We start from the raw sequence: 24,030 nt of genomic DNA on the forward strand, positions 1-24,030 counted from the left end.
CCTTCCCTCACTGCGGGAATGCTGCCTGGAGCGCTCAGCAACGTTAGGATCGTCCCTGCAAGAGTGAGGGGGATTTTTAGCCTTTATTTCACCCCTTATCTTCCAATGCCAGCAGCTACAGAAGAAAAGGGAGAGCAGGAATTGCAGAGGCCTTGTGGGACTGGGAAAGGGAAGGATGCAGAGCCCGGGAGGGCACAGATGGGCAATATCCATGTGGTTGATAGTGATGCCTGCCCCTGGCATGCTGATGATTGTCAAGGCCAGCGTGAGAAGGACCACAATGACTGCGGGACTGCAGCCAAGGCACGGCGCAGCCACGAGGGAGGCGGCTGGGAGCAGCTTCCCTTGGGAGGAAATGGGAAGTGTTCTACAGCAGGCCACGCAAGTGTGTTGGAAAGGCTGGGTGGCAGATGAAGGCTTGTCCTTACTCGGTGCCGAGAAGAACTTCCTGACTGGTGCTGTACCAAGCGCCCGCCTCTGCAGGAGGAAATCAGCCAGCGGCCCCGCCAGGATGTGCCGCAGCCCATTCCCAACGCGCGGCAGGGCACAGAGGATGCAGTGCCACGTGGATAACACACAGGCAGGGCCCCGTGGGTTTCCTGGCTGCGTGTCCCGGGGCGGGGAGCGGGACACGGCCACGGGAGCCGCAGGATTTGGGATTCCTGCGTGGGATCGGGAACGGCGGGACTCGAACCCGCGGTCCCGGGGGAGTCCCGGGCCACGCCCCCGCAGCAGACCACGCCCACTCAACGAACCACGCCCTGATTGGCCCCGCCCCAGTCCCGGCCCCGCCCCTCGCCGCCGGCGGGTCATGTGACGGGCCAAGATGGCGGCGCTCATGGCGGCGGTGCCGGTGCTGGCGCTGCTGGGGCTGTGCCTGGGCCCCGCGGCCGCCGCCACGCCGCTGGTGATCTGGCACGGCATGGGTGAGCCGGGACCCTCCGCCAGCGCCCGCGGGGGCGGCGGGACTTGGCTGGGGGCCGAGCGGGACCGAGGGGCGCCCGCTCCGGTGTCCCCCTCCAGTCCGCTGGTCTCCGCGGGGACCGGGAGGTGCTGACCCTCCTCGGTCCCGTGGTGTGTTTGTGGAGGTGAGGCGAGAGCCGGGGCCGTGGCGGTGAATCCCGGTGTTCCCTCTGGCAGGAGACAGCTGCTGCAATCCGGTGAGCATGGGCTACATCCAAAAACTGGTGGAGAAGAAAATTCCGGGGATTTACGTTCTGTCGCTCAAGATCGGCAGCAACCTGATCCAGGTGAGCCGGGTGGCGCCCGGGCGGGCAGGGCAGGGTGGGGCGGGAGCTGCTGCACCCCGTGGTTTAACAGGATGCCACCAGGATTTCTGCTGTGCTTTCCCTGCTCATTTTCTTTCCTCGGGGAGCTAAACAGCTTTGACAGGTAGAACCCGATAAAGTCCAGCTAATACCTGCAGAAAAGCACTGGGGGAAAACAAATCCCTGACCTAAATTGGATTAATATGCAAATCCACTGATTAGCACACTCTGGCCACTGCAGGGAATTCGTGGGGTGGATGCTGTGTGAGGCAGAGCTTTGTCCCTGGCTGTGCTCCTCGATTTGCAAACATTTATTTACTTCAGTGTAATAAACTGAACACTTCTGCACCTCTGTGGGTTTGGGCAGTTTTTGTAGTCCTGTGAAAATTCTTTAAATAATTTCTCAGGACAGTGTGCAGTGCAGGTGGTTTTCTGGGCTCTGGAGGAGTTTGAATGTTAATTTATATATATAAATATATATGAACAAAATCTGAAGAGATTCAGGCTGTGGAGCACTTTGGGGAAATGTCACTGTCCCAAAACTGAGACAGTTTTGCCAAGCAGAGCAGGGAAGTCTGGTGAGGGGAAGTGTCAGAACTGGAATTTCCCTTCCCTCCCTGTGAAGGCTCAGGTCCTTTTTGAGATCCCCAAATGTTCAGGGGTCTGTTTGCAGAGCTTAAAACAACCCCAGCCACAAAGGCACCAATGCTGTGTGCTGATCTGGTCCCCAGGACATGGAAAACAGCTTCTTCATGAACGCCAATGAGCAGGTGAGGGAGGTGTGCACCCAGCTGGCCTCGGACCCGCGCCTGCAGCAGGGCTACAACGCCATGGGCTTCTCCCAGGGAGGCCAATTCCTGTAAGTCCGCCCTGCTGCTCCTGCCCCGGGGCTCCTGGGGGCTCCAGTTCTCCCTTTAGACCCTTCAGAAGCTCTCAGCAGACACAAACTGCTGAATTCCTGAGCTCCAAAGGGGCAGGCTGTGTTTTCCTGGGCAGGGTTAAACCCTTGGCAGAGGTTCCACAAGTGCCCAGGCCCACGCAGAGCCTGCCCCTGTGGCCTGGCACGCCCTGCCCTGCCCTGCCCTGCTCCCTGCTCTTCCCCCACAGGAGGGCTGTGGCCCAGAGGTGCCCTGCTCCTCCCATGCTCAACCTGATCTCCGTTGGGGGACAGCACCAAGGTAGAGACCCTGCAGCTCTCACAGCTCCCGGGCTCCTTCTGGGGCTCTTTCCTGAGCTCTCATCACTTCCTGGTGGATTTAATTTGTTCTTGTCTGGATCTGGTGATGTGTTTGGCCCAATTAGCGTTTGCTGATTTCGTTATCTTGATCTTGCTCAAGTGGCAGTGGGAAGGGCCCTGTGCCAGCAGCTGGCACCACTGCTGGGCAGGGTTCTTGGGATGAGATATTCTGGGAGAAATTCCTACAGATCAGAGCCCCTGTGGGGCTGAACCCTCCGTGTCCCCGGGGTGTTTGACATCAGCACCTGGAGGCCAAAGCCCTGGGGAGAGGGAGGTGTGGAGTGAACAGTGGCTGGCAGTGAATCCCAAACTCTCTGCCCTGAGAATTCCACGGCTTCTTTGGAAGATTTGTAGGGATCCCCATCCCCTGTCTCTGCCACAGCTCCTGGGACAGGAGGGCTGTCCAGGAGCTTGCAGGGCTGAGGGGATCCCAGGGGGGCCGAGGGGATCCCAGCAGGGCTGAGGGGATCCCAGCGGGGCTGGGGGGATCCCAGCGGGGCTGAGGGGATCCCAGCGGGGCTGGGGGGATCCCAGCTGGGTTCAGGGGATCCCAGCGGGGCTGGGGGGATCCCAGGGGGGCCGAGGGGATCCCAGTGGGGCTGAGGGGATCCCAGCGGGGCTGAGGGGATCCCAGCGGGGCTGAGGGGATCCCAGCGGGGCTGGGGGGATCCCAGCTGGGTTCAGGGGATCCCAGCGGGGCTGGGGGGATCCCAGCAGGAATGAGGGGTCCCAGCGGGGCTGAGGGTATTCCAGTGGGGCTGAGGGGATCCCAGCTGGGTTCAGGGGGTCCCAGCAGGGCTGACTGAGCCTGTCCCTGCCCCAGGGGTGTTCGGATTCCCGCGCTGCCCCGGGGAGAGCTCCCACCTCTGCGACTGGATCCGCAAAACCCTGAACCTGGGAGCCTACACCAAGGCAGTGCAGGAGCAGTGAGTGCATCCCCCGGGCAGCCCCGGGCACAGCAGCAGCTCTGGCAGCCCGGGCTGAGCCCAGGCAGCCCAGGCTGAGCCCAGGCTGAGCTCTGGCAGCCCAGGCTGAGCCCTGGCAGCCCAGGCTGAGCCCTGGCAGCCCAGGCTGAGCCCAGGCTGAGCTCTGGCAGCCCAGGCTGAGCCCTGGCAGCCCTGGCTGAGCCCTGGCAGCCCAGGCTGAGCCCAGGCTGAGCTCTGGCAGCCCAGGCTGAGCCCTGGTAGCCCAGGCTGAGCCCTGGTAGCCCGGGCTGAGCCTTGGCCTCTCCCCTCTGCAGCCTGGTCCAAGCTGAGTATTGGCACGACCCGCTGAGGGAGGAGGACTACAGGAAGAACAGCATCTTCCTGGCTGACATCAACCAGGAGAGGGTAAGGAACGGAGGGCAGGAGCCTGGGAGGTCCCAGTTGAAGAGCAGGAGGTTTCCCTGGCTCTGGGCTCTCCAGTGGCTCAGATTTGCTCTCCTGCTTCCATCCAGGGCATCAACGAGACCTACAAGAAGAACCTGATGGCTCTGAAGAAGTTTGTGATGGTGAAATTCCTCAACGATACCATGGTGGACCCTCCCATCTCCGAGGTGAGGAGGGCAGGGTGGGTCTGGGGGCTTTGTTTGTCCTTTGGTGGCAGAACTGGGGGTTGCAGAGGGGCAGGCTGGGCACAAACACAGGCCTGACACTGCCCTGCCTGCAGCAGGAGCTGCTGGGAGCCTGCTTGGCTCCTGGGAGCCCCTCAGCAGCTGCTCCTTCGTTTTTTTAATCCTTTTTTATGCAGTGGTTTGGGTTTTACAAAAGTGGCCAAGCCAAGGAGACCATCCCTCTGCAGGAGACCTCGCTGTACAAAGAGGTGAGTTCTGGGGGCTGCTGTGTCCCCTTTTTGCTGTCCCTGAGACTCCACAGCTCTGCTCTTGTCCCTCCTGGGCCCTTCCTCCCCCTGCCAGGACCTGTTTGTTCAGGGAGACGTTTCCCTCCTGGCACTGCTGGAGCTCAGGGCCTGACCCTGGTGGTTCCAGCCTGGCTCAGGATCCCTCAGCTCTGCTCCTGCTCAAAGCTTTCCTGCCAGAGCCCCCTGAAATCCCTTCTGCCCCTCCGTGAGGAGCAGAGCAGAGGTGGAACCTCCCCTTCTCTCGGCAGGACCGCCTGGGGCTGCAGGAGATGGACAAGGCAGGGAAATTGGTGTTCCTGGGGGTGCAGGGGGATCACCTGCACTTCTCAGAGCAGTGGTTTGACAGCACCATCCTCCCCTTCCTGCAGTGAGCTCCTCTGCAGCAGGGACAGCGTTTTTCCACTGTCACTAACACCAGCAGCAGCAGCCAAACCTGCAGGGATTTGGGGAAGGGGAACAGGGGGAGGGTTCAGCTCAGCAGGGTGGAATTGCACTCCCATCTGGGCTGACTCCAGCCTGGTAAACCCAGCCGAGTTCCCAGAGCTGTGGCTGAGCCCTGAGGGGTCCCTGGGTGAGGGCAGGGCTGTGCCAGGGGTTTGTTCTCCATCCCCTCCTCCTGCAGGACACACTTGGCAGTATTAACCCAACTCACTAGAGCAGGGATCAGCAACTCATGGCTGTATGCAGGGGAATCGTGTTACAGCCCTTCACGATGGGGGAAAAGGGCAAATTTAGGGGTTTCTGGTAAAAATAAAGGGTTTGGAATTCAGCAGTATTAACAGCTTGAACAGTTTTCAACTAATGGCTTGGTCTGTGCTCTTTTGTACAACTGAAATCAATAAAGAACTTTCCATCTAACCAACTAAAAAAAAACCTTGGACAACTACTGACTGTGTTTGGAGGGGAGCTGGGGAAAATCTGGGAAAGATTTGAAGGAATCAGGGCAGGGTCAGGCAGAGGGGGGTCCCCAAAAAGAGACAAGAGCCACAGAAATGAGCAAGTTGGCATTAACTTTATTCTATCTTCCGTATAATCTTAAGTACATAAGAAAGGTTTTTTTTCCACAAGCCTCAGGAGAAGACAAGTACAAGTCACAGGACAGTTTCAAAATAAAAAAAAAAAAATTTGCATAATTTTTTTTTCTTTTTGTAAGTTTTGTACTAGAGAAAAAGAACATTGACACTTTACAGAAGAAATGCGTTTTTAAGATATGCTTATGCCACCCGAGGCGTTGGAAAAACGAAGGTCAAAGCACGTGCAGCTCCCTTTGTGGGTCAGTACAGTACTGTGAGATCCACTCTGCCCCAGCGCCCTGGGACAGAGGCCACGAGCTCCCACCAAAATAAAGAGCCAAGCAAAAAGAGAGGGGAAAAACCAGGGAGAGGATTCATGGGGGGCTGATTGCAGATGGGGAGATGAACAGAGTGGATTTGACAGGGTATTTACAGCTCTGCACATCTGACCTGGAATGGAAGGGCACAGGTTCACCCTGCAGGGCTGAACCTGAGTTCAGCTGCTCCAAGGAGGGAGCCCTGGGGAAGGTTCCCCCGTGAGGGTGGAGATGATGGAGTGAGGGGTGCTGAGCTCCAGGCCAGGCTGCGGGGTGGCCGCGGTGACAGCGCGGTGACAGCGCTGCAGCCTCGCTGTGGCACTGGGGGATGGAAGCCTCCTGTCATGGCACAATCAGGAATGCACTGAGCTACTGGGAATGGTGGAGATCGGGGTGGGATTGGCCCAGGTCCTCAGCCTTTGGTCCGACAAAACCGTTCCCGTGTCCTGGGATGCCACCAACTGTTCCGGAGAGCTGGGGTGTGCAGCTTCCAGGACCTTCCCAAGACCTCTGCCCTGGCAGCTGGGCACTGTGGGCTCCGACAGACACTCGTTAAAAAGGGGACAACACTCCTCTCACGTGAACAGTTTTACTTAAAGGCAATACAAAAACAACACTCTGAAAAGCCAACGGCCAGGCCTGGCTGTGGAGTTCACCGAGACTCTGATTGATCAGGGTGGTGAGACAGGACAAAGGGAGAGAAAAATTCACCTTCCTGCTGAGAGAGGGGGGCAACGCTGACCCGCCACCTACCCCAAGCCCCAGGCAGAGGAATCTCAGTGATGGCAGGCAGCTGTGTCTCTCGGGTAGAAGAGAAGCAGTTTGAGAGCAGAAAGGTACAAGGAATCTAAAAGAATCATCTTTGAAAGCAGATTTGTCCCACAGCAGGGCCAGGGGAGGGCGTGAGCCTTGGAGCTTCTCGGCTTAGCCAGCGATCTCTGTCACAGTGGTAACCAACTTCTGACCGTTCCACACTGTCTTGAACTGTTCTGGGACGGGGAATTCAGTCTGCAGGGTAAAAACAGAAATCTGTAGTCAAAAATCAGTTTATGACCGAGATCAGCAACCACTCCCACTGCTCCAGGCATTTCTTTTCTCAGCTTTGTGCTCTGTTACCTCCTGTACCACCCCTGGTGCCTGTCCTGCCCCCAGGAGATCCCGAGGAAGCAGCAGCTCTCACAAACCAGCAATAATCTAATTCACAGATATTTTTTGCTGGTTTTTAAAATCAGATCACCCTTCACAACCTCCAAACTCTCCCCCACCATGAGCAACACCCCCTGCAGGGCTCAGACCGCAGCTGCTGCCTACAGCCAGGGCTGCAGAGGATCCGAAGCAGCACTCACAAAGTCCCCGCCCTCGGTGGGGATGAGCACGTTCATCTCCGAGGACTTGGCACTGACGATCTCGCAGTCGAGGGAGCTCTGGCTCAGGTACACGTGGCACCCATCTGTCTTGTTGATGGAAATCGTTGGCACTTTACCCATCACCTGCCAGGGCCAGAGCAGAATTAGCTTCACCTGCACGACCACGGCGTTTCTGGGGGTGTTTTCTATCAAGGGAAGAGGTTTGACTCCTCCAAGCCCTCCCCGTGACAATGGGACAGAATTCAAATGTTCTCACCTTTAGCAAAAATCCAAAGTTTTTGTTTGCAATTTTCCCCCAGTTTCTTGTTCTGATCTTTAGAACAAAACTTGAGCCAGCACTGGGCAAAGTGACCATCCCAAATCAGGTACCTGAACTGAACTGGGATAAATCCCACTGCTGGCCTCCTGCTTTGGCAGCCAAACGTGCCTTGAACCTCACAGAGCCTCAGCTCTTACCCCAAGCCCTGAAACAGCTCAAAGACACAAATTCCAGCCCTTTCCCAAGGGCCAGGTGATGTTTCATGGATATTCTCCACACTCCTGGTCTGCAAATACAATTTCAGAGCCAGGGAGAGAACAGAGAGAGCTCACCTGCACTTTAACATCCCTGCTGTTGATGATCTCTACAATGCCCACCACGTCATCAAACACCAGACCCAGCTTCTTGCAGTTATCTGCAGAGAAAAGCAGATCAGGGCACGGAGATTTTGGAGGCCTCAGCTCCTGCACAGGCACCAGCAGGGCTCTCCCCACTCACCGAGGGTGATGGAGTTGATCTTGCCTTTGATTTGGAGTGTGCTGTTTGTGCACTTGAAAACATAAGCTACCTGCTTCAACTCTGTCTCACTGATGACCAGGTTAGTGGCATTCTCCTGGTTTTCCTGAAAAGGCAGGGGAAACACGTTTCATTTTCAGAATGCAGAGCAATTAATGCATTAAAATCCATTTAAAAACAAACAGGTGCCTTCAGGCTGGTGCCTCTATGGAGAAAGGTCTCCAGAAGAGCCCCCTTTGCTTCTCCCAAGCTCCCATCCCTCCAACCCACTCCTGCCAGCACCAGGCACTCACCACTCTCCACTTTTTGCCTTCCAGTTCCAGCAGTGGAGGTGCCTTCGGGGAGGTGCCTTGGGAGGGATTAGCATTACAGGCTGGTTTGGGAGCAGTGAAAGGTTTGGGGCCGCTCCTCACGGGGCCCCCTTGGTTCTTCAGGGCCGGATTCTTGTGGGTTTTCATCTCATCTGAGACGTGCCTCAAGCCTGCAGGAGAAGGCAAAGCTGAGCCCCAGCTGCCCTGCAGGAATGCAGCTCCACAAACACCAAACATCAGTGCAAGACACAAATGTCAAAACACAAATAAACTCCTGAGATGGGGCTGAGCTGAGCCCCAGAGTGACAGGAAGGGAAGGAGGAAGCAGGAAATGCTGCTGCAATATTGACAAGAACACGACGTGAACCACAGAGCTGTGCCAGCCCTTCCATTCTGCAGCTGCAAACAGCCCCGAGCCCAGCCCCTCCTGTCCTGCTGTGCTCACCAGGTAACACAGAAAAGGGAAAAAATCCCTGCAAACAACACCTGCAAAACTGCACCAGAAACACGCAGGCAACCAAAGGGCTCAGCCTTTTTTAGCTAGAGCTTCATGTCTTATTCCACCTGCCAGAGGAGGGTGACAAATTCTCCTTTGTCCCTGGGAATGCGCTGCCCCTGGCTGGGACCGGGTGGGTTTTGATGTTTTCAGGCAGGGGCTTTGAGGGACAGGGGGAAAGCAGGGAGAGGGAGCAGCAGCACAAGGAGCAGCAAAAGGAGCAGCAGCAGCACAGGGAGCAGCAAAAGGAGCAGCAGCAGCACAGGGAGCAGCAAAAGGAGCAGCAGCAGCACAGGGAGCAGCAGCAGCACAGGGAGCAGCAAAAGGAGCAGCAGCAGCACAGGGAGCAGCAGCAGCACAGGGAGCAGCAGCACAGGGAGCAGCAGCAGCACAGGGAGCAGCAGCAGCACAGGGAGCAGCAGCACAAGGAGCAGCAGCACAGGGAGCAGCAGCAGCACAGGGAGCAGCAGCAGCACAGGGAGCAGCAGCAGCACAGGGAGCAGCAGCACAAGGAGCAGCAGCAGCACAGGGAGCAGCAGCACAGGGAGCAGCAGCACAGGGAGCAGCAGCACAAGGAGCAGCAGCAGCACAGGGAGCAGCAGCAGCACAGGGAGCAGCAGCAGCACAGGGAGCAGCAGCAGCACAGGGAGCAGCAGCAGCACAGGGAGCAGCAGCACAGGGAGCAGCAGCAGCACAGGGAGCAGCAGCAGCACAGGGAGCAGCAGCAGCTCCCTCCCTCCCTCCCATGCCCCGACGTACCCGAGGTGATCCCCTCTCCCCGGTTGATCTGGGCGAAGAGCGCCGAGCGCGAGGCGGAGTCGTCTGTGCTGGAGCTCACGGGGGCAGGAGGAGGGGGAGGCCCTGGAGGAGGGGGAGCAACCCCAGCCGGGGGGGCAGGAGGTGCTTTAGCCCCTGCTGTGGCTGCAGGACCCTGCAGGGGAGAGGAGAGGTGCTCACACCGGCCCCGCTGCCGCCGCGCCCGCCCCGGAGCTCCAGCTGGAGCCAGCACTCACTGTCTTGCTCCAGGTCAGCCCCGTGGTGTGGAACTCTTTGATGTAGGCCTGCAGATCCGTCCAGATGCTCAGGTAAGCTTTCACCCAGTCCACGTGTTTTTTATCCCTGAGAACACAAGGAGGTGAGAGGAGCAGGAATTAACGGAGAGCGGCTGTGGTCAGACGCCGGAGCAGCCCAAGCTGGCCAAGTTCAACAACACCCCCAAGAGAAAAGGTGAACTTACACATCCTTGTACTCCTTGAGGATCCTGTTGGTGTAGAACATGGCAGCATCAGTCATTTCCTTCACGTAAGGACCAGGCTTTGGAGCCTAGAGCAGCAAGAACACAGCTAGAGCACCCAGCAGCCCAGACCCTCCCCAGCAGCCCCAGGAAAATCCCTTCCCCTGGAGGCCTCACCATGGCCACCCAGCCCAGGGCTGGGATGCTCTCGCTCACTGCTGATAAGTGGTTGAACAATTTGCTGCCACGGTTCCTCTCCCTGAAATTCTGCACGGCCTGGATCTGCTCCGAGATGGGCTTGAGGAGCTCTGAGAACGCGTTCTGCGGGAACAATTAAGGAGGTTAATTAGCAGGGCTCTGGAATGGCCGCACAGCCGAGGTGATGGGGACTCAGGACAAGATTCCAGCTGGGAACAGGGACTGCTCCAGCTCCTGCCCAGGCCTGGTCCCCCAGCCCAGCTCCTCCAGGCTGGAGTCACTGCTCCCATGGGATCACGCTGTGGGAGAACGCCAAGAACTGTGACTCATGTTCAATCCAGGAGACACTGACAGAGCTTGTTAGTAACGAGGACAGAAATAGCATTTGCCTTTCCTGGGTTCTTTTGTTCCAACACAGTTTGTTACATTTTCCCTCTCCTCCACGAACCCTCGGAGCTGCTGGGCAGCTTTGGCACCCACAAGTAGAGTCCCAGCAAGCTCAGAGCTCGCCCCAATCGAGCCAGAATTCAGGATTCCAGTTATTTCTTTAGTATTTGGATGGTAAAAATTTGTTGCTGTGTGCTGTCCCTTTGGAATGCTGAGTGGAAGTGCCAGAAGTGCTCTGGGCTCAGAGCACACAGAGCCAGTTCCACATTTCCAGAGATGCCTCTGAGGCAACTTCTCCTTCCTCTAGGAGATCTCCTGCTGGTGGCAGCAGAGAGGGACAAATTTGGGCAAAACTTGCTTTCCAAAGCCTCAGCTTCTGCTTTTGCTGCCCTTTCCTGTGTTTAGACGAAAACTGAGAGGTCCCAAGCACCGCTGGTCAGGCCACGCTTTGAGAAGCTCCAGAACATTCCAGTCCCCACGGGATGGGGAAATTCTTCATCACAAGCACTGAGAGTTCCCACATTTTGCATTTTAAACTGGCTGCTCCACAATTAGACTCCTGCCAGACAACCTGCACAAAGAGCTACCCTAGATTAAAGCTGTTCTTTGTTCACAATCCTTTATTTAAATAACGTGTCCGTGGGATTTATAAGCACATTCTCAGGCTAGAGGCTGCACAGAGCTGCATCCCAGCGAGCCTGGTGAAACATAACAACCCTCCAACGCTGATTTTTAGGGAAAAAGATGCAGATCTGCTTTGCAGTGAATAGGAAAGGAGCACAGAAATCCAGCTCCCACAATGTAACAGCAGAAGCCACGGCTGGGTGAGATAATAACTGCACAGAAAAGCAAGGTGGGATCCTGTTGCTCGGGAAAAACAATTCCCAGCAGGGAAAAGCCAAAGCATTCAGGATCAGATTCTCAGCCACACATCCTGCTGAGAAGCAGCAGCCCAGGGTAAAGTGTTAAATTACCCGCTAAGGACAAATCAATCCTAAAAGCCCAGCGATTATCCAGAGGCCATTCAAGCAGAGACAAGAGTCTGCTCTGCTCCTGGAGGAGCCTGAAAGTCTCTGAGCATCATGAAAAGCAGGAGCTACACAAATCCCAGGGTGGCTCCTGGCCCAGACACGATCCTGTCTGCAGGTTCTGAGGACACAGATTGAGCAGAGCCAGGTGAAACTGGAGCCAGAGGCTGCTGTGACACCCCCGGGCTGCTGTGACACCCCCGGGCTGCTGTGACACCCCCAAACTGCTCTGACACCCCCCAGACTGCTCTGACACCCCCAAACTGCTCTGACACCCCCAAACTGCTCTGACACCCCCCAGGCTGCCCTGACACCCCCAAACTGCTCTGACACCCCCAAACTGCTCTGACACCCCCAGGCTGCTCTGACACCCCCAGACTGCTCTGACACCCCCAAACTGCTCTGACACTCCCCCAAACTGCCCTGACACCCCCCAGACTGCTCTGACACCCCCAAACTGCTCTGATACCCCCAAACTGCCCTGACACCCCCGGGCTGCTCTGACACCCCCAGGCTGCTCTGACACCCCCAGGCTGCTCTGACACCCCCCAAACTGCTCTGACACTCCCCCAAACTGCCCTGACACCCCCAGGCTGCTCTGACACCCCCCCCAAACTGCTCTGACACCCCCAGGCTGCTGTGACACCCCCAAACTGCTCTGACACCCCCAAACTGCTCTGACACCCCCAAACTGCTCTGACACCCCCGGGCTGCTCTGACACCCCCCCAAACTGCTCTGCCAGCTCCACTCGTGGCTGCACCAGCTGGGAAATTCCAGCTCTGCAGCTCCCAGAACCAACAGCCAGGACTGTGCCCAGCCCTGGGGAGCACCCAGAGCCCTTCATGCCCTCAGGAAGTGTCCCCAGTCCTCCTGCAGTTCCTCTTTTTGTGACAGCCCAGGTTCCCCAGCGCTGGCAGCCACCCCTGACCCCGAGGGAGGAGGTTCCTGTCCCACACTCACCTCTGCCGGCTGCTGGTGCTGAGATGCCACCACCAGAAGAGCCCTCTCGCCCATCAAGCCTGCGTGGACCATCTCAGCCTGAGGACAGACACAAACATCAGGGGGATTCCCTGGTGCCACACCAAAAAACCATCCCATCCGTGAGGAACCGGCCACGCCGAGCTCAGAGCACACTCCTGGAGAGCCCCATCCCCAGAGGAGCCTCAGCAGAGCGTCCCAGCTCAGGGCTGGGGAGTTTTCAGGCCTCCTGAAGGCCTGCACCAAGGTCTGTGCACAGCCAGGCACTGAGGGATTTCCAGGAGCAGGTTTGGTTCGTCCTGTGTGTAGGTGGCGAGCTGGAGGTTATCTGGGCACCTGCTTTGAATCCTCAGGGGTTATAAACACCCAGGGACACAGGGCAGGGAAAAGGACAAATCAATCCTAAAAGCCCAGCGATTATCCAGAGGCCACTCAGCAGAGACAAGAGTCTGCTCTGCTCCTGGAGGAGTCTGGAGCCTGAAAGAGGAATGGAAACCTGGCCCTGGCAGCCCTGAGGACAGGAGGCACCCCCAGAGCAGAGGAGAGCAGGGGGAGAGCAGAGGGACAGCAAAGGGGGAGCAAAGGGGGAGCAGAGGGAGCGCAGAGGAGAGCAGAGGGGGAGTGTTGGAGTCCAGGATATCTCTCTGGCCGCCCTGGAGGGTTTGGAGACTGTACAGGAGGGTTTGGAGACCGGACAGGGGGTCTGGGATCTGTCCAGGGGGCTCAGTTAGACCCACACAGGTCCCAGCAGGACACTGCCTCTGATTCCTGTCCATGGGAGTGAACACTCACATGCAGGAAGAATCACAAACCCTAAGAATTTGAAATAAGTAGTGGATGGTTTATTATAGAATATAAATATAGAAATTAGGATTCTTAGCATATGGGGCTGAAGAGACAAGAGGGAGGAATTGGGGAGTGGCCCCTGTGCTCCTTGTTCTTGCTCTCGTCCCCCATTTTCTGCTGAGTTGGATTTTAGAGATTGGTTTAGAGTAGAAATGACAGGTTAACATAGGCAGTGAGTATTGGTACAATTTTGTAAATAAAAAGTTCATTGTGGACAGTGGTTGGGTCAGGGGTACTGTACATAAGGTGTGGGGCTCTCTGACCCGCCCAGTCCCCCCCGTGTCCTGCTCTGCTGGGGACGCCCTGCAGAGCTGGGACAGAACTGAGAGATAATTAAGAATAAACAGCCTTGATAACACGAACTGCTGGACTCAACTTGTCGTCTCTGGCTTCGGTGTGAAACACCCAGGGCAAAGAGAAGACTGAAAACCTGATTACCTCTGGGAACAGCAACCCAGGGGAAACTCCCAGGGAACAGCAACCTTGGGGGAACCCTGAGCACCTTGGGGAACACCAACCCCGAGGAGAATCTCAGAGAATCAACAACCCTGAGAGGAGAGCAGAGGGGGAGCAGAGGGACAGCAGAGGGACAGCAGAGGGACAGCAGAGGGACAGCAGAGGGACAGCAGAGGGACAGCAGCAGTTCCTTACGTGTTTCTGCACATCCCCGCCGATCTCCCGGCTGATCCTGCCGTACTCAGCCACTGGCCCGGCCAGAAGGGCATCGAAAGCCTGCACGTACTGAGCCACTCCTGGGGGAAAAACCAGAGCACAGCTGTGGGCCTGACATTGGTCTGAATTGGGGCTTCAGGCTCTGCCAGTGTCTGTGTGAAAGGCAAGCGAGCAACTTTCTCATGTTAGCCTGAGAAATCTAAAGGAGGAATTCAAACAAACCTTGGAAGTGAGAAACTATCTGCAGGTGGTGTTTTTCCAACATGTTTACTGGAAAGAAATGTTTACAAAAGGGTGTAGACTCTAAATAACCAATCACGTTCTTTGTACCGAACTACTCTATAAAAGTAGAATTTAAAAGAATAAAGTTTGCTCTCATCTTTACCATCATAAAGAGTCACGTTGTTATTTCTGTGCCGTCCAAAAACCGTAACAACACACAGCCCTCACTACGAGCACCCCACAGGCTGCCCTGGGCTGCACCTCCCACCTGCAGGAGCCCCAGGGTGCAGATTTTACCTTCACGGGGCAGCCCCCGCTGCCAGCCCGGCTCCCTGCCCTCCCCAGCTCTGCTCTGGGGGCTGCTGTGGCTCTCACCTTTGGCAGGGGCATCCCCACACATGGCAGAGCCTTGGCACACGGTCTCCAGGCGCTCCACGGCCTTCTCCAGGCGCTCCACCAGCCTCTCCATGTCTGCTGCTGTCCACAACCTGCACGGACAGGGCACAGTCACCTCCACTGGTGCCACTGAGGGTTTGTGGCTGCCTGGCACGAGCTCTGCCAGTTCAGGGGGATCATTCCTGCCCAGCTCTGTACCCTGAGGATGGCCAGAAATGCACCAAGGACAGCTGGGTTACACAAGAGCCTCCTGTGCCATGTCACAGTGGACACGAAAAGAACCACACGGGGACACGCTGGTGAGCGAAGCAGGAAAAAAGGGACGAGTTTATTTACAAAACTCAGTTTTATACATTTCCTATGGTGCCCATGGATTGGAGGATGGAATTCCACCTCTCAATCCATACTGGTCAAGCCAATTGTTAATTACCTTTCTCTTGCCACCTAGAAATAGGTGAACAATGAAAGACAGATAGCAAAACATGACCAGTGTTTATAGTAGAAAGTGTGATAAGGTGAAATTTCTGACTCTAATATGAAGAACATTACAGAAGGCTTAGAAAAGTCTTCAAAACCAGGGTGACATTGCCACACTCCTGAATAGTTTCTATTCCATTTTACACGTGTAAGGACATAAAACTTCCACCTTCTAACCCTGCAGTGACACCACTCAGTGACACCAAGGTTCTCACTGCAGTCAGCTGCTGGCCAAAGTCCCAGCTGTGACCACACAGCTCAGCTGGGAGCTCCAGGTGAAAACAGCCAGGTTGGAAACCCCAAATGCATCTGGAAGGACCTCCCAGAGTCCTGAACTGCTCCCAGGAGCATCTGCAAGCCCAGCACAGAGCCTGAGCCACCCTGGCACACGCCAAGGGGAGCAGCTGCACGAGCTGAGAGCGGCTCTGCAACAACGCGCGCCTGTTCCTCCTCTGCAGCTCTGGTGTGTGCAGAACCTCCTCTGCAGCCACTGCACAGGAAAGAGACTCAGGCACGCCAGCCATTTGCTGCATCTCATCTGGAAAGAGTCTTAAAAGTCACAGAAACTTTCCATTAATTACTGCTTTGCACCAAGCAACAAGACGGGTCACGCTCCCGGCACAGTAATGCCCAGGGAATGCGGGGAGGGAGCAGCAAAGTCACCAATGGCTTTTTTATCTTATCACCACTCATCGAAAGATTTTACAGCGTGAATCACCGCGGTGGCCTGGACACAGCTTCCCTCTGCAGCCTGCAGGAGCTCAAACCCCTGCCTGGAGCAGGGGGTCCTTCCCAAAATGTTCCCCAGAATGCTGGAGGAGGAAGGAAGGGTTTACTCAGCTGAACTGACACCGGATCCCCTCCCAGAGGAAACCTCAAGTCCTCACTGAGTTTTGCTTTTGCTCACAAACCCTCTCAGCCCTGCTTCAAAGTTTTCACCTAATTTCCAGAGGATGTGGGGCAGCTCCAGGATTAGTCATGAGCCCGGCACTGATGTCACAAGACAAACAAGGCCGATTTCCACCTCTGCCAGCCCCGGAGAGGCAGCTCTGCCCTGGGGGACAGGGGACAGAGAGGCACCCCCTGCAAGAGGAAGAGCAGCAGTTTCCTCCTCTGTCCACGACTGAACCACAGAAAACCGTGCACAGAATTGGACAGCAGCGACTGGATGCCTTCCAAATACAAAAAAAAAATAGTGCAGAGAGGTTGAAACTTCGACTAGAGGAATGAGCAGCTCTGCTGCTTTCACTGTGAGTGATGCACAAAGCCCCACCAAAGATCCTGCACTCCCCAGAGAACCAGCACTGGAGCCAGGCAGGAGCCAGCACTGCCAGCACCCGGCCAGGGCTCTCCCCAAAAAGAGCCACCTGCCAGGGGGATGTGGCACAGGGAGGAGCCCGGGCACAGGCAGCCAGGGCAGCCCTGAGCCCCAGGCTCTAATCTGCTCAGCCCCGGTGGCAAACTGCAGCTCAGAGCAGGATTATCAACCACAAAGTCCAGCTGGAAAGCAGCAAAGCACGGGGGCAACCCCCTGGGCCCTGGGTGGGATTAATGCCCTAAAATCTCAGCCTTCCCCGGGACTCTCCTTCCCCTCTCCCTGCTGTTTGACAACTCCTGCCTCGGTTTTTCCTGAGCTGTGAACTCCCAGCTCTGCAAACCCGGTGCTGCCAGGCAGATGGTGAACTCGTTTTAATTTCCTTTTAATGGGTGGCATTAGGGCAACTTAAAAGATAAGTCAGTCGGTAAATTGGCAGCAGAATGAGAGCGAAGTGCAGGCAACCCTGGATCTCTGTCCCTCCTTTTGACTCACCCTCCCTGTGCTCTTTGCCCTGTGGATGCAGCTATTCCTGCTGCCTGGACACCCACACGGAATGAAATAAAAATACTGAGCTGTAACTAAACCACAGTTTGCAACCCTGAGATTAACACTCAACCAGGAAAATAAAAACAACCACACAGCGTGACCTGCCTGGACTGCATCTAGACAGTGTTTTGTCTACTGGTCTGTTTGAATGTAAAATAATTTGACAAAAAGTGATAAAATGGACTTCAAAGGTCTCAGTGCAAACAATCATATCTTGTTTCCCTTCTCTGGAGAGGAAGATGAGGCACACAGAGCACCCAGGAGGGATTTTTGTTCCACACACCATCCAGGAGGGATTTTTGCTCTGCACATCCCCCTGTGCTCCAGAGGGATGAGGGGGCTTTTCCAGCTCCCTGTGCAGGGCTGGAGTTCTCTGACAGGGTGGAGATGCAGTTTCTGAGACCCCAATGAAGGATTTAAATCCAGTTCAAATCCAATTGAACTTTGATTACCAGTGGAGCGGAAGCAGCAGCGCAGGCTTCTCACCCCCGGCCAGAGGGGCCATTTCTTTTCACAGCACATTTATTTGTTCATTTATCAACTGCCCTTTATTCCCATCAGAGCTGGGAACGCAGCTCTGGACACGCTGTGCCACAAACACAGAGCAATAAAAGGGATTTTTTTGGTGAAAACATCAGTTACCCCAAACCCTGCACACCAAGAGGAGCTTCCTGCCGGAGCTGGCGCGGCCTCAGAGAGAGCAAATCCTCAGAAAAACACCAAAAATGAAATGATTTGCTTGCCTGAGACAGCACATAAACCTTTTCTTAGGCGTTCTGGAAGACACAAATGCTGGTTTTACAGCCCAAGCCGAGCCAAACCTACGCTCCTGCTCACAGCGAGCCCGACGCTGCTGTCAGCGAGTTTGCATCAGCTACTTCCTGTTTCTGCAGCAAAAGAAATAAAGATGGGACAACTAAATTAGGAACATACCACAGTTTATTTCTGAGCTGACACTGGGATGTCTCAGGGGATCAGCTACCAGATGATTTCCAATATTTATATCTGCCAAAAGGCCAAAGAAAAAAATTTTTTTTTTCTTTTTTAAACAGTTCAGCTCATCAAGGCAGGAATTATTTGAAGCGAGGTAGGAGTGAAATGCCTGAATTTAGGCAGTGGTCAGGAGCAGCTATGAACACAAGACAGCTATTGCTGGTCCCAGCAGCTGCCAGGACAGAGATCTCAGCTGTTTAGAGTCCAACAATACTTGCTGACACTGCGCCAGAACCCGTGCTGGCTGCTCCTGCTATTTCAGACCCACTTCATTTAGAAAACCAAGAGCGCTTTAAAAAAAAAAAAAAAAATTAAAAATCCATCTGGCTCCTATTCCAGCTCTCCCATACACCAAACCCTCTCGAAGCCATTAAAAATGTTATTTGGTGTTTTACTCACGCGTTAAGAGGGGGTTAAAGCTGGGCACTGCAGCAGAGGCTCCTTTTTGTGCACAATTATCTGAATTAGGAGGTTTGTGCTTGGCAGCCTCGGTTGCCACACTCCTCTCACTTCCCTTCCCTGCCAGGGGATGAATGCAGGGAGGTGAGCAAGGATCTGGGAGCTGAGCTGAGCTGGATGCAGCACCGAGCTCGGTAGCAGGAATTCTGAGCTCTGTATCAGGAATTCCAGCTCCCTATCAGGAATTCTGAGCTCTGTATCAGGAATTATGAGCTCCACATCGGGAATTCCGAGCTCCACATCAGGAATTCCAGCTCCACATCAGGAATTCTGAGTTCTGTATCAGGAATTCCGAGTTCTGTATCAGGAATTCCGACCTCCCTATCAGGAATTCCGAGCTCCACATCAGGAATTCCGAGCTCCCTATCAGGAATTCTAGCTCTGTATCAGGAATTCCAGCTCCACATCAGGAATTCCGAGCTCCACATCAGGAATTCCAACTCCACATCAGGAATTCCAGCTCCACATCAGGAATTCCGACCTCCCTATCAGGAATTCTGAGCTCCACATCAGGAATTCCAGCTCCACATCAGGAATTCCAGCTCCACATCAGGAATTCCGGGCATGGAGGCAGCCCTGCATCCCTCCTGTGCCTGCCCCAGCACGGGCGGCTCGGCTGAGCCTTCTGCATGAATTACTGGGGGTATTTTTGGCTTTTATTTTTGGCTTTCAGAGAGCTCAGCAATATTCCAGGGACACAAGGATGGCCCCTGGAAGGGAACAGGCACACAGAGAAAGTCTCGATGCCACAGATCCCTGGTTTTTTCAAACCTGTAGCACAAACCTGGGGGAATCCCAGGACCCGACGTGCAAAACCAGCCCGTGATTGTTATTTTGTGATTGTTGTTTTTGTGATCGTTATTTTTGTGATTGTTATTTTTCCACTTCGCCGTCACGAAATCCAAGGGAATCGCGCATTTATCGCATCCTAAGCACCCGCAAAACGCAGAGGAGGGGGCAGCAACGGGAACCACCCGGGAGACGGAGCCGGCACCGGGGGCTGGAGCGCAGGAACCCCGCTCCGGGCTGCGGAGCCCCGGGAACCGAGCCTCCGCTGCTTCAGGGTCTCCGGTAACCGAGCCCCCGCTGCCGCAGGGCCCCGGTGACGCCCCCGGGGGTGTCTGCACCGCTCCGTGCCCCGAATTAACCCCGAACCCCGCGCTCCGGGGATCCGCCCCCGCAACCGGGCCGGGGCTTCCCCCGCACCCCGGCCGGGATCCCCGCCCGTGCTCCTTCGGTCTCCGCTCACGTCTCGCCGGTGCTGCCCCCGGGGCTGGGCCGTGTCCCCCGCCCGGTGCCCGGTCCTGATCCCGGTCCTCGCTTACTCTCGCCAGGACCGCCCCCAGATGCGGCCGTGCCCGGTGCCGGTGCCCGCTCAGCCCCGGTCGTGCCCGGTACCGCTCACCCCCCGCCCACCCCCGGCCGTGCCCGGTGCCCGCTCACCCCCCAGTTCTGATCCCAGCCCCGGCCGTGCCCGGTGCCGGTGCCGCTCAGCCCCGGCCGTGCCCGGTGCCGGTGCCCGCTCACCCCCGCCCAGCGCCGGCCGTGCCCGGTGCCGGTGCCCGCTCACCCCCGCCCAGCCCCGGCCGTGCCCGGTGCCGGTGCCCGCTCACCCCCGCCCAGCCCCGGCCGTGCCGCTCACCCCGCTCCGCTCCCGCTCCGCCGCTCCCGGCGCCGCCCAGCCCCGCCGCGCCCGCCGCTTCCGGCCCCCGCCCCGCGCGCCGGATGTGCGCACGGCGCGCGCGGCGCGGCGCGGAGAGGGGCGGGGCTTCGGCACAGCCGCAGCGCGATTGGCGGACGGGGATGGAGGCGGGGTCAGAAAGGATAAGAGGTGTGGCAAAGGGGAGGGGCTTCTGGGGCAATGCAGCTCTGCTATTGGCTGATTATATGAGAGGCGTGGCCTGAATATGCGAGGGGTGGGGCAAAGGGGCGGGGTCTCGTTTGTGGGCGGGGCCAAGGGGCCGGATGGGGGCGGGACCCCCGGGGGGAATCGGGACCCCCGGAGGGGCTGGGGGAGCTCCGGGACCCCCGGAGAGGCTTGGGGGGCTCCGGGACCCGCGTGGGGTCACACAGAGGGGCTGGGGGGGCTCCGGGACTCCCGGAGGGGCTGGGGGGGCTCCGGAACCCCCGTGGGGTCACACAGAGGGGCTGGGGGGGCTCCGGGACCCGCGTGGGGTCACACAGAGGGGCTGGGGGGATTCCAGAGCCCCAGCAGGGCCAGCTGGGACCCCCCGGCGGAGCGCTGCTGATCCCCCAGGAGGGGCTGTTGGGCAAGTGGGGTCCTCAGGAGGTTTGGGATCCCCCGAAAGGGGTTAGGGACGCTTTGGGATGAAGCGGGAGCCTCTGGGAGAGGGCTAAGGCTGAAGGTTGGGGTCTAGAGATGGGGCTGGAGGTGCGCTGTGGGCTGCCAGGGTGGGGTTAGGGGCGCTGAGACCCCCTTGGGGAGGGGTTCGTCCCCCTCTTGCTCCCTGTTGGGGCTGGGAGGGGGTGGAAGGGATCAACGGGTCCCCCCCAAATGGCAGCAACGGTGGGGGCTGAGGTCAAGGCCCCTCTGAGCCTGGTGGGTGCAGGGTGGGAGAAGGGTCCTCATGGGACTAAAACAGCTACACCCCTCCTCAGGGTAAATCCTGGGGGGCTCTGGGCCCTGGGTGCTCCGTGCCAGGGCTGGTTGGCATCGCAAAACTCCTGGAAATCTCCTGTTCCTCCAGGAGCACTCCGGATCCCCGAGGGGGGATAAATATCATCCCAGCCTTGTGGCCGGACAGTCCCAGGCTGGGGGGGCCAAGGGGAAAACAACGGGGGTGGAGGAAGAGATGCCTGCAGTGGCACGGACCTGCTCCGAAAAGGAGTTCGCTGCCGTGGGGCAGCAGCTGGGACCGGAGCTTTGTGTTTGCAGCAGCCCCGGGGAGAGGGTGGGATCCTGCCTGGGAGCCGGGGGTCTGTGCGGAGCGGCTGTGACCCGGGAGGGCTGGGACTGTCCCGGGAGGGCTCGGACACTGTCCCGGGGAGGGCTCGGACACTGTCCCGGGGAGGGCTCGGACACTGTCCCGGGGAGGGCTCGGATTCTGTCCCGGGAGGGCTCGGACACTGTCCCGGGGAGGGCTCGGACACTGTCCCGGGGAGGGCTGGGACACTGTCCCGGGAGGGCTGGGACACTGTCCCGGGGAGGATCTGGACACGTTGTCAGGCTGGGAAAGAGGAGGAGAAGCCTCCGCCGCCGCTTCCTGCCCGGCTGCGCTACCAAAGATGGTCACGGCGCGCTCCGAGCCGGCAGCGGGGCTCTGCTGACACCTAGTGAGGGACTGCTGGCACCGGTGAGGCTCCGCTGGCACCGGTGAGGCTCTGGTGACACCCGGTGATGCTCTGCTGGCACCGGTGAGGCTCCGGTGACACCCGGTGATGCTCCGCTGGCACCGGTGAGGCTCTGCTCTCACCCGGTGAGGCTCTGCTGGCACCAGTGAGGCTCCGGTGGTACCCGGTGAGGCTCTGCTGACACCGGTGAGACTCTGGTGACACCCGGTGATGCTCTGCTCTCACCCGGTGATGCTCCGCTGGCACCTACTGAGGCTCTGCAGTCCCGGCTGCCGCTGCGGGACACCCAAACCCTCCGTGGCTTCTCTTTCCCTGCGCTGCCGGCGGTGTGTGAGCGGTGTGTGGGGTGGGGGAACCCCCAGCTCTGCCTTTCCTTGGGACCCCCTGCCCTGCGAACCCCCTGCTCTGCCCTCCCCGCACTCACCCCGGCTCTTTTCTGCTTTTCTCGCCCCGTTTTCCACCCTGCCCGCACCCGCCGTGCCCCTTGTCCTTCCTTCATCACCATCGGACGCGATGCAAAAGAGAAAATAAAACAGCACCGCTGCCTCGGGGGCGTGCGGCCAAGGATTTGGGTTTTACAGCGTCCTGAAAGTCACCGGAGTGAAGAATCAGCACGGGGAATGCAGGCGGGCAGCACAGGCAGGAGCTGTGCTCCAGGGGTGGATCCACGGGGAGAGGAAGGAGAAATCCCAGAGAATGGGAAGAGGAACAAAAAAAATAACCCGAGAATGGGGAAGAGGAGAGCTGGGGATGTCCCAGCCCAACCCCGGCCGCGGTGTTTCCTCCCGGGCTGGGGCTGAACGCGGTTCCTGGAGGAACAAAGAGCGAGTTCCTGGTAAGGCCGGGGCACGGAGGAGTTTACAATCTCCGTGTTTACAGGCTGGAAGGTCAGCGGGGCTTCCTGGTGCCCAGATGTGGCAACCTGCTCCATCCCTGCCACGTGTTTGCTGCCTCATCCCCCCTCTCTCCAAGCACCGTGGGAATATTTGCTTCATTTTCCAGCCATGTTTTGTCTAAAATGTGTCTGTGTCCCTTTGTGCAGCCCCAGGAGAGCACTGGTTCCTTCTTGGGGGGTGAGGAGGGCTCTTGTCCCAGCTTAGTTTCTGGGAAAATGGATTTATGGGGGTGATTTTCAGCAGGAAACCACCTCAGTGCCCCATCATTTCTGTCCATGCAGGAGTCCCGGGGCTGCGAACAACCTTGGGAACGGTGCATTTCACAAAATATTAACCAAAGCCCACCAAAACACGTCAGCCTGTGTTTGCAGAGGACGCCGGTGACCTCAGACAGGGTGACCCATGGGGACAGTGTGACACCCGTCCTGCACAGCTGGCCTGGGTTAACTCTGCTGTCCCCAGCTGGTGACAGAGCCCGGCACTTGTCCTGAACATGGCCCTGCTGCTGCTTCCCAGAACTTCCCAGGCTGAGCTGATTTCCAGCTGGACCTGTCCCCTGTGCCAGCCTCCCTGGGGACTCTGGGGTGACACCGGAGTCTGTGCTTGGCTCAGCTTGAAGTGTTTGAAACCAGCTCTGGGTAATTCCTGCTGCTCCTGGATCCTTCCAGCCCGGGGAACTCCATCCTCACCAGCAGCCTCTGGAATGTTTCACAAATCCTGCTGCCGGATAAACCCCAAGGGTTTTGCCCTTTCCCTGCGGATAAGGAGGGGGATTATTCCTCACCCTCTGCAAGGAGAGACTTTTCACACTTTTCCCCTGCAGGCTAAATAGGCTCAGCATGGCTGTGTCACCTCTGGAACTGTCCCTGCAGTCACTCCTGCCTCCAGCTGCCTGAGCCCCTGAGCTCCTGCCCCTCGGTGCCGGAGGATGGAGTTCTGCAGGTTCCTGTGCTGCCTTTTGGAGCTTTAACTGATGTTTGTTTGCTTTTGTGCCCTTTGCAGTCATCTGATCCCCAGAGCAGACCAGAAACCCTCTGCTCCCCTCCTGCACAGCCCCCCTGAGTTCAGGCTGGCCCAGGAACCCTCAGCTGGGACTCAGGGCTGGCCCAGGGGGCTGCTGGAGCCCTCAGCTGGGACTCAGGGCTGGCCCAGGGGGCTGCTGGAGCCCTCAGCTGGGATTCAGAGCTGACCCCCAGCCCTGGCAGCTGCCTGGGAGGCAGAGCCCAGCGGGTGTGAGCACACAGCTGAAAATGCACCCTGCATTTCCATTTCCCACCTCCCGGCTCTGCTCCCCTGCCCTCAGCCGGGGGACACGGCAGCCCTGCCACCCCAGCCCTGCAGGGAGGTGCTCCCCAGCACTGGGGTGCATTTGTCCTCCACCCAAGGCGTGTGTGGATTAAGCCAGGGCACAGCTGTAGGTACAGGCAACACCTCCCCGTGA

The 24,030-nt window shown here is 57.6% G+C and overlaps 2 protein-coding genes across 2 annotated transcripts; one reads left to right on the forward strand and one right to left on the reverse strand.

Annotated features, from left to right (window-relative positions):
* Positions 1 to 768: 768 nt before the first annotated feature.
* Positions 769 to 6,288, forward strand: PPT1 (palmitoyl-protein thioesterase 1). The gene is made up of 9 exons (XM_063418738.1): positions 769 to 926; positions 1,141 to 1,250; positions 2,000 to 2,127; positions 2,376 to 2,446; positions 3,329 to 3,431; positions 3,746 to 3,836; positions 3,944 to 4,042; positions 4,237 to 4,308; positions 4,596 to 6,288. The coding sequence occupies exons 1-9, from the start codon at positions 827 to 829 to the stop codon at positions 4,716 to 4,718; spliced, it is 897 nt and encodes a 298-aa protein (XP_063274808.1). The 5' UTR covers positions 769 to 826; the 3' UTR covers positions 4,719 to 6,288.
* On the reverse strand, positions 5,341 to 20,150 carry CAP1 (cyclase associated actin cytoskeleton regulatory protein 1). Its single transcript, XM_063418736.1, has 13 exons — positions 20,024 to 20,150; positions 14,568 to 14,680; positions 13,950 to 14,050; positions 12,435 to 12,512; positions 10,038 to 10,181; positions 9,864 to 9,949; positions 9,640 to 9,745; positions 9,386 to 9,557; positions 8,113 to 8,300; positions 7,802 to 7,925; positions 7,636 to 7,718; positions 7,024 to 7,167; positions 5,341 to 6,685 (listed from the first exon to the last, which is right to left on the reverse strand). Exons 2-13 carry the CDS (start codon positions 14,659 to 14,661, stop codon positions 6,602 to 6,604), a joined length of 1,404 nt encoding a protein of 467 aa, XP_063274806.1. The 5' UTR covers positions 14,662 to 14,680; positions 20,024 to 20,150; the 3' UTR covers positions 5,341 to 6,601.
* Positions 20,151 to 24,030: the final 3,880 nt, after the last annotated feature.

The sequence above is a fragment of the Prinia subflava genome, chromosome 24 (assembly GCF_021018805.1).
Source record: "Prinia subflava isolate CZ2003 ecotype Zambia chromosome 24, Cam_Psub_1.2, whole genome shotgun sequence".
Taxonomy (NCBI): domain Eukaryota; kingdom Metazoa; phylum Chordata; class Aves; order Passeriformes; family Cisticolidae; genus Prinia; species Prinia subflava.